Source organism: Calonectris borealis, chromosome 11 (assembly GCF_964195595.1).
Source record: "Calonectris borealis chromosome 11, bCalBor7.hap1.2, whole genome shotgun sequence".
Taxonomy (NCBI): domain Eukaryota; kingdom Metazoa; phylum Chordata; class Aves; order Procellariiformes; family Procellariidae; genus Calonectris; species Calonectris borealis.
Genome location: NC_134322.1, coordinates 10,079,951 through 10,088,700, shown reverse-complemented (window position 1 = coordinate 10,088,700; position 8,750 = coordinate 10,079,951). Strand labels below are relative to the sequence as shown.

At 47.5% G+C, this 8,750-nt stretch overlaps 1 protein-coding gene across 1 annotated transcript; it reads right to left on the bottom strand.

Moving 5' to 3' along the window:
* Positions 1 to 4,995: 4,995 nt before the first annotated feature.
* Positions 4,996 to 8,222, bottom strand: TLNRD1 (talin rod domain containing 1). Its single transcript, XM_075159937.1, has one exon. It carries the CDS (start codon positions 6,846 to 6,848, stop codon positions 5,781 to 5,783), a length of 1,068 nt encoding a protein of 355 aa, XP_075016038.1. The 5' UTR covers positions 6,849 to 8,222; the 3' UTR covers positions 4,996 to 5,780.
* Between the last annotated feature and the right edge of the window lie 528 nt (positions 8,223 to 8,750).

Below are 8,750 nucleotides of genomic sequence, written 5' to 3'. Positions count from 1 at the left end.
GAATATAGCATCATACACTGTGTGGTTTTAAAAAAAAACAAAACAAAACAAAAAACCCCTTAGGTTCAAAAGACTTCAGTACAATAAAACCAGTTCTAGGAAAAGATTCAGATTAATGAAAATCAATATATAATTCCTTGCTTTGCAACACAAAATAACCCCTAACACTTTAACATAGTTTGTAGAAAATATTAATATTTAATTACACAGACTTCGTTGAGCCATGGGTGAGGCCCTTCATGTCCATAGATGTCCGTCTTCATTAAGAAAATGGTTCAGAATACTGCTGCTAATTATGTTAATTAAATATACCTTTGAACTACTCTTATATAAAAATGTTGATCATTCATAATTCCCAAGTAAATAAACACCTCTCAGAGTACACAGTATTTAATTTTCCAAGTTACTCATATTAAGGATCTGGCCTTGCACGTCATACCTAGCCTGTGTATTTTTTGGCCCGTTTGTGAATGATCCAAACCTGGTGGTGGTTTAGTGTCCTATGTGAAATATTTTAATGGTCTTGACGCCCCTGTCAAGTTGCCACTGGGATTTTCTGTCAGCTTCTTGGCAAGAAGTCAAAGAGTGAAACCAGTGGGCCCAAAAAAACTATGTTACGGTGATCCTGTGAGGATAGGGCAGCCATGAAGCTCTGCATTTTCGCTATCCCTACAGGGCTACAGGAAGAGAATTTCTATCTTTATGATTGCCCATCTGGCACCTTTCACAGGCAGCAAGAACAAAGAAGTAAAATGTACTGGTCCCTACCATCTGCTTCTGCTTGTAAAGTCTAGAGAGAGCCTGATAGGGAAGACAGGGGAAAAAAACCCAAACCAAAACAAAACAAAAAAACCCAACCCCTTCATTTCCCACCAAACTGTTCTGGCAGGTACACATTTTTGCCTGTACTTCTTACATATCTTAGGGCAACCCCAGAGGCCCTTGGTTCCCTACAGCAATGCAGCTGCTCGACGCAGAGCATCCCGAACGCTCCTAGCCCCACGTCTTCATTCACAAGCATCTAACAGCCTGGAAAGAAAGGTTGCGTTGTTTGAGATTTGCTTTATTGGATCAGCCTCTGTTTTATCTAGAATAGGAAAATTCCTGTGGGTTTAATAGGAGGTATTACCCTACAGATTTTCTCTGGTTCCACCTCCTTTCCCATCAGCCACATCCCCTCTTGCTGCAAGGCTGCATACACCATGTGTTGGCTCGACCCCTTCTGTCTCTGACAGAAGTTTGGCCAAAAAGAGCAGATTTTCTGCTACTTTGATCATTTCCTGTGGTAAAAAGTGAAGGGAATTATCTGACCCATGGTCTTTTTTTTTTTTCTTAGTTTTGAAAAATAACATGAATTTACATTTGCAAGTTCCCTTAAATAGTGTACTTGCTTTTCAATAGCATTTTGCTGCTAGTATACTGGTTGTCTTACAGAACTTATTTTTTTTTTAGAATCGGAAAACACATTGCTCCAATCTCAAATTCTGAGACTCAGCTGCTGTATTAAATCAATAATGAACTTCACTGTGATGAAGCAGCAACCAAAAGGTAACCAAATTCACAGACAATACAAAAGTGACGACTTCTTCCCTGTTAAAAAATTCTTACACTTAAAAAATAAGCTTAATTCTCTTTTGGTGGGGATAGTGTTATTTTTGGCTACAAATGCGCATTGCATAATGTGTTTAGAAATAAGTTAACCCTTTTATTAAATGCACTATTAGAGTAAATCTATGACATATGTGATATAAGCACCCTGAAATACTAAGTTTTCTTCTGTCAAAATCACCAAGGTTCCAGATCAGAAATCACATCTCATGCTTGTCTAAGCCTATGTTGAAATAGTGATGCTACCTGTTGACCTAAATGGTGTAAGCACTTGGGCAACAAGGGCCTAAAGTATGACGCCAAGAGATAATCAGTGACCTCGATATGGCCTGCAATCGCACCCTGAAAACTAGTCCATTATGTGTTTTTTCGTCCCAGAGAGTACAAAGTAAACGAACAACATGAATATACCTACTGAAATAATGTCTTATATCAGAATTAATATTCTATAGGAATACATTCCAAATAAATTATCACAATATACATTAAGTCTTCACAAATGTGGCACTACAGCATTTAAAATATATGTATGTTCGTGCTTAGTAGTGGAACCACACTTTCAGCTTAGAAAATGCCACAATGTGCATATGTATATATAGACTTTTCCCTGTTAATCATTTACTCAGAGTGCATAAAAACAGTTGTACTTGTTTGCATAAAAAGCCTTTTTTTTAAAAAAAAAACAAACAACTTTGCTGTGCTAATTATATGAATAGCACAGATTTTGACAGATACTGTCTGGAGCTGAGGCCAGGGGGCACATGGCTCCCTTTGTGCGAGTTCTACTCTGGAAAGAAATGATTGAACGTTTTGAGTGTTAAAATTACTGTTATTTTAAAATGTTACAGTAAGTTACTTTGGTGAATTTACTATTTGTGTTGTTTTTTTTTTTTAATCAGCCTATTAACTAAAATCACAGCCTGGCTACATTTCATGTTTTATTTTATAAACCTGAATCCCCCCAAAACCCACAAACCTTAAAAGCAAAGGGAGATCTAGAGCAGTTTGTTCTTCTTCAGTGTTAAAAAAGAAAAAAGAAGGTACGAACTTAATTATATATGTATGCAAGTACTTCACTTCAAAATATAATCAGAAAGGGGGAAAGAATCTGCAGTATCGTTGTTAAAACAAAAATTGCACTAAATCACTTAAAACAGAATCTTACCACAACAAAAATCAGCACTGTCATCATTAATAATATATTGCCTTTCATATGCAGAGGTAATAAGGAGGCTACACTGTGATCCGTATAACCTCAATAATGTATAAATGAATCAAAAAGAATCTAATTAGTTCAGCAGCACCCAAAATTATTAAGTAGAAACATCAAAAGAGCCAGTGGGACATTACTTTTTTTTTGTCAGACATGCTGCAGAGCTGCCCTTCAGAATCCTCTGGTTTGTATCTGGAAGCAGGCCTCACAAATGTAGGTCACGGAAACTTAAAAGAACGGGAGCTGAAGGATGCCGCTCTAGGGCCTGTACCCTTCCCCAGCCGCGCTGCCCTGCAGCCTCTCTGCACCATCCCCGCACGTCCCACACCAAGTTCTGCACCACCTAGGATCTATGCAAAGGAAGGGTGGAGCCAGTTCCTCACCTCCTGTCTGCAGCCACAGAAGATAGTACATCCTGAAAGCATTGCGTTTGCTACAATCCCTTTTTCCTCCTTCCCCTCAGCAACTGCGGAAAAGAAGGAAGGGTAGATTGGGACGGTATCTCGGCTTCCACGGAGACATGCTACAAGGGAGGGAGATACAAAGGATAGTTGAGCAGACAACTCAACACTACAGAGGCACAGGACCTCCCTGTAGATGGCCTTGGCCTCCTATGAATCCCTCTGGAGTCCTACAGCTGTTCCTGCCATCCAGATGGGAAAACGTGTGTGCATGCACATGCGAGAGAGCCTCCGAGGAAATACCTGTGGAGGCGTGTAAGTCAAAGTTAGAACAGCGTGCGTATATATTTATTTATTTATGAAAAAATAGTGAGAGAACTTTTATACTATACCGCATAGATGCAGACATCCATGCCTCTGCAGCGTGTACTGCTAGGGTTATATTGCATCTGAGGTACCGTTGTGAGAAAATCATACCCCAGAGGAATGCAGCTTGGACTGATTTTTCACAAAGAAAAGTCCTAATCATACAATTCACTGAAGTCAGAAAAGTTTCATTTAAAAATAAACAAAACCTAATACTGGTGTCCACTGTACTTAAGTCAAGGAATTATTTTTTTCTAACCCTGAAGATGTGAATATCTAAGCTTAGCTTGTATCTCCTTTGACAGGATGTATTTGTCCACTACCCAGTAATGTTTCACTCCCCTTTGAAATTAAGTAAAAGCATCACGTGCAAGAGAAACAATAATGCTATAAAAGGAAGACCTTTCACCACTCCAGGACTGTTCCATATCCAAACCCAATAGGTTTACTTCTTCAAAGGAATAAATAGGACAGTACTTGTACAGTAAAGGTTTAAACCATGGTAACAACATTTTTAAGGTACATTCTCCAATAGCTTTCAACATTGTTCAATTTGCAGACCTATAAAAAAAAAAAAAAAACAAAACGGTTATGCAATGGAGCTGGGCAGACAAACAAAGCCTCCTTGCCAGAAGTCCTGCTCTTCTATTTACCTCTCATGGAATATATAGGAGGCAACAGACTCCACAGGTCCACAAAGACCAAGCTGAAAATCATCATCATTGCAACGATGATACCCTCCGGTCCACTCACAGTTCCCAAGGAATTCAACTGGAGGTGGACTGGGCCTCAAAAGTTAGCGACTCTTCCCGTTATCTGCAACATCACACTAGAACTACCTTCTTTGACAGACATCTGTACTGAAGAGCTCCGACACAAACCTCCGAGGGATCAAAGGGCCCACTCCGGCAAACTTCCACACTCCTAAGCAGACACACGGAACAAGCAGGGCTATCCAGCAGGGTAAAGTTTTTCAAGAAATCCTTAATAAATGAATATGGAAACTCACAAATTTAACACAGATGGCCCACAACATCTGCAAGAGTTAAAATACACAAACATCTCAAAGATAACACAGAATGCTGATAAAGACAAACAAAGCCAGCCTATGCCGCTGCAGCAACCGCCAGCACCCTGCATCTAGAGCAATCCCAACGCACGCAGCACTGTCCAGCTTTCCATAAATACAACTACAGAGTATCTCTGTCAGAGGCGTCCTGAGGAGGAGGGGTGGTATTGCGGGAGGGACAGTATTTACGAAAATAAAAGAACTGAATTGCAGCCTGTATGCTGCTGTCTAGAACTACAGTTACATTTGTACCACCCATTCCCTGGGGAAAATGACATACAATGCAAACAGGCCTAGTTGTTCAATTATTCAAGTATTAAGAGATTCACAGAAAGACATCTGAGAAACATAACATTTTAATAGATGAAATAAATACTCCAGTACATGCAAGATAAAAACTGACATTGGAAAAAAAATTAAAAATCACTTTTGTTATAGTGTAATTTTTTGTTTGTTTGTTTAAACACTCACAGTAGCTTTTCCCCCAGTTTGGAAATCAACACATGGAAAACATAATCACAACCTCCAGTCCTTCCACTCCTACACACCAAATGCACTTCTAACCTAACACTTGATGCAAAATAAAAAAAAGTCATACAAAACAAAAACAAACAAAATAGTAGCTACATCCATCATCTATGTGTTGTTGGGTTTTTTTTCATTTTTTTAAATGAGTGAGAACTGAGGTAACCTTTTTCCTGCACAACCGAACAGTAAAATTTAGAAGGGAAATTTCGGAAGACAAGACAAGACAAACTTTAAAAACCGCACCCAGCGCGATTAAAGCTTTTTTTTTTCCTTTTTTTTTTTAAGATACCCCCACCTCCCCAAATATAAAAAACTTTTGAACAGTTGTTATTACCATTTGTGTGAAGACCTTGCTGAATAAAGGAAAATTTATCTACAGATAACTTTCTTGACTTTAAAGTAAAATAAAAAGAAGCCAAAACTGGCTACCTTTATTAGTACGTATAGTTTGAAAATGCTGTTCTGCTTCTTCACCACATGAAATCAAAGGATTGGGCTCATCCAAGCAAATTCTTTGGTATACAAAAAAGGGGTGAGGAGGTGGGATATTATTTTCCTTTAGCAATGACTGGGATCTAAACAGAAGATGTGGGGGTTAATTCACAGAATTGGAGTTCACTGGCGGTAAAGTCCTGGGTGAAGATCTTTCTCTTAGTGCCTGAGATAACAGGTTGCAACCATCCGAGACGGCGCAAGCTGAGTTCCTCAACCTTTCCCTGTAATCGCTCATTTTGGTGCTACTTTCGGGGTGTTGGGCTATATCCCTGAGGCATTGAGTCAGGAGCACACAAGCAGATACCACACTCATGGCTCCTCCTAGGATGGCAGTTTGCACAGCTTTGCCCTCTGGATTAATGGTGGCAGCTTTACCCAAAAACTGGGGCTCAGTGGCAAAGCCCACCAGAGCATAGACAGACTGCACCAAAGGTCCACTGAACAAGACGCATCGGTTCCTGGTCAGCTCGCTGGGTGAAGTCTTGACCTCCTTGACACACGCCAAGAGGGCAGAGGCGCTGGTGCTCATACATTTGACACTGAGTTTGAACTGCTCCTTAGCAAATTTATCCTTGGATTTCTCACTGGCCAACACGCAGGCATCTGTCAGGAATTTCAAGTTCTTGGACATGTTCTGAGAAACCTCCAGCAGGAGCTGAGGGCTCATATCTGCCAAAGGGGTGGTCTTCAAGACCCCGCAGCCGTGCTCCACCTCATGCCTACATCGGGTCACCTTGTAGCGATCCACCAAGCCAGGCATAGCAGGCTGGGCCCCCGGAGTCTCCACTGCAGCCAGGTAGGCAGCGTGGGCAGAGCATTCGGTCAGGGAGACCACCAGCTCCCCCATCTCCATCAGGCTTTCCCCCACCTCCCCAAAGCGTCCCATATTGAGCTGGCTCTGGACGTCATGGGTCAAGATGGAGAGTCCTTTGGTCCTGGCAATGATCGTGTCCCTGCACTTCTCAAAGGACTCACCAAAGACAGACAGGCTCTCAGTGTTCACCGGCCTGGTCTCGCTCGACAGCAGAAGCAGATCAGCCACCAGTTGCATCTTGATCTTGCAGTGGTCGCAGATAGAGATGAGCTTCTTCCTCTGCAGGGAACTGCTGCTGGGGATGCCGCCGCCAGACACCTCGCTGCTGGACTTGCCAGAGCCACCGCTAGCCATAGCGCCGGGGGGGCACTCGCATGCCGCTCGCTACCCCGCTGCCACCGCCTCTGCCACCGCCGCCCGAGCAGTCCCGACTGAGCCCGGCAGGATCGCTCTGCCTTTTCCGCAACATCATTCCATTAATCGCCGGGAGGCAAGAAAAGGTTCTGGGCGCCGGGGCTGCCGCTGCTGCGGGGAGCGAGCTCCGCCGGGGCGCCCGCCCCGCTCCGGCGCCAGGCTTCGCTCCTACGGCGCTCCCGCGGCGGGTCGGCGCTCGCCGGGAGCCCCCGGGCCCCGCTCCGGCATCGTTTAGCTAAAAATATATTTCTTTTTTTTTTTCTTTTTTTTTTTTTTTCCTTTTCGCACGTTGGCTTCCCTCCCTTCCACCACCTCCTCCGGCTTCCCGGCTGCGGGATCCTGCGCAAAGTTCCCTTTACGAGACGGAATACCTCAGGGACGCCCAGCAGTCGCACGGAGTTGGGGCAGGGGCGCAGCCCTCCGAGTTGCTACCGTGCCCCCGGCTCCTCCGGTCGGCGAGCGCCAGCCGGGCGCAGCTCGCAAGGGCCGGAGGGGCGGCGGCTGCGCACCATGTGCCGCCCCCGGCGCGCCCGCCGCGGCCCCGCGCCGCCGGCTCGCAGGAAGCGCCGCGGAGGGTGTGGCCCGCCCGCCGCCCCAGCCCCGCCGCGCACCCGCCGCCGGGCCGGGGAGGGGAGAGGGGGCACCGCGGGGAACCGGGACGGGGGGGACCGCGGGAGGGGAAGGGAGGAAAAAAAAAGAAAGCGGGTGGGGGGGAAAAAAAAAGATCCACCGGATCCGGGTGCTGGGGGCGGGCGGGCGGGATCCGTTCCCCTTCCTTCTGCCGCTGCCTCACTCCTTCCTGCCTCGATCATTCACGCGGCCGCTGCGAGCTCGCTCCCCGCCGCCGCGGTCCATGCCCCTTCGCCCAGGGCCCCGCAGACTGGGCGCCGCCGGCCCCTCCTCGCCCGGCTCCCGCTGTGGCCGCCGCCGCACCAACTTAGGCTCTTCCCGCAAACAAGGGTGGTGGCTCCGGGCTACAGCCGCGGATGCTGCGACCCGCCCGGCCTTGCGCTCCTCCTGCCATGTTTTCTGGCTGAGTCGCCAACTCCCAGGGAAAAAAAAAAAAAAAAAAAAAGGAAAAAAAAAAAGAAGGGGGGAGGAAATCTTCTTTTAAATTCCCTTTCTCAGGCTTTCAGACAAACTATTGGGAAGAGGCGGCTGCGGCGGATCTGCCAGCCAGACGCTGCATGGCTCTGAGGGAGGCTCCCCCCTCCCCGTTGCCTTTGCTGTAACCTCACTTAAGCCTATCGAAATCTTTTGTGCGGTGTCACCGCCCTTCGTTTAAATCCTGCCCTCCCCCCGCCGCCCCGCTCCACGCCCGCCGCCTCACGCTCCTCCCAGGCGGAGGGGGCAGCAGCGCCGTGCCGCGGCCGGCACCGCCCGACCGACCGACCCACAGCCCGACCGGCGGCCGCGGGCCCGCACCGGGCACCGGCCAACGGCACCAACAACGGCACCAGCGGCCGCCGCGCCCCCTCACAGGCGCGCTGCCCCGCCGGCGTGAGGCGAACCCCGTCCCCGCCGGGCGGGGGATTAAAGAGGGCCGAATGAATAAATAAATGACGGCGCGGGGGTGAGCGCGGGGAGGGCTGGAGGGAGGAAAGTGAAACGGAGCCGGAGAGCGGCAGCCGGATGAGCTCAGCCCGGTGGGCTGGTGCGGCCGCCGATTGGGCGGGAGCGCGTCGTGCAGTCGGATATCGGAGGCGGAGGAGATGCCGAGGGGGGAACCGAGAAGCCGCCCTCCGCCCCAGCCCGCCGCGGCACGGGCGTCCCGGGTGCGGCGCTCGGCCCGCCAGGCCTGCTGCCCCGGGCAGCCCGCCAGGTAAGTTTGACGCTCCGGTG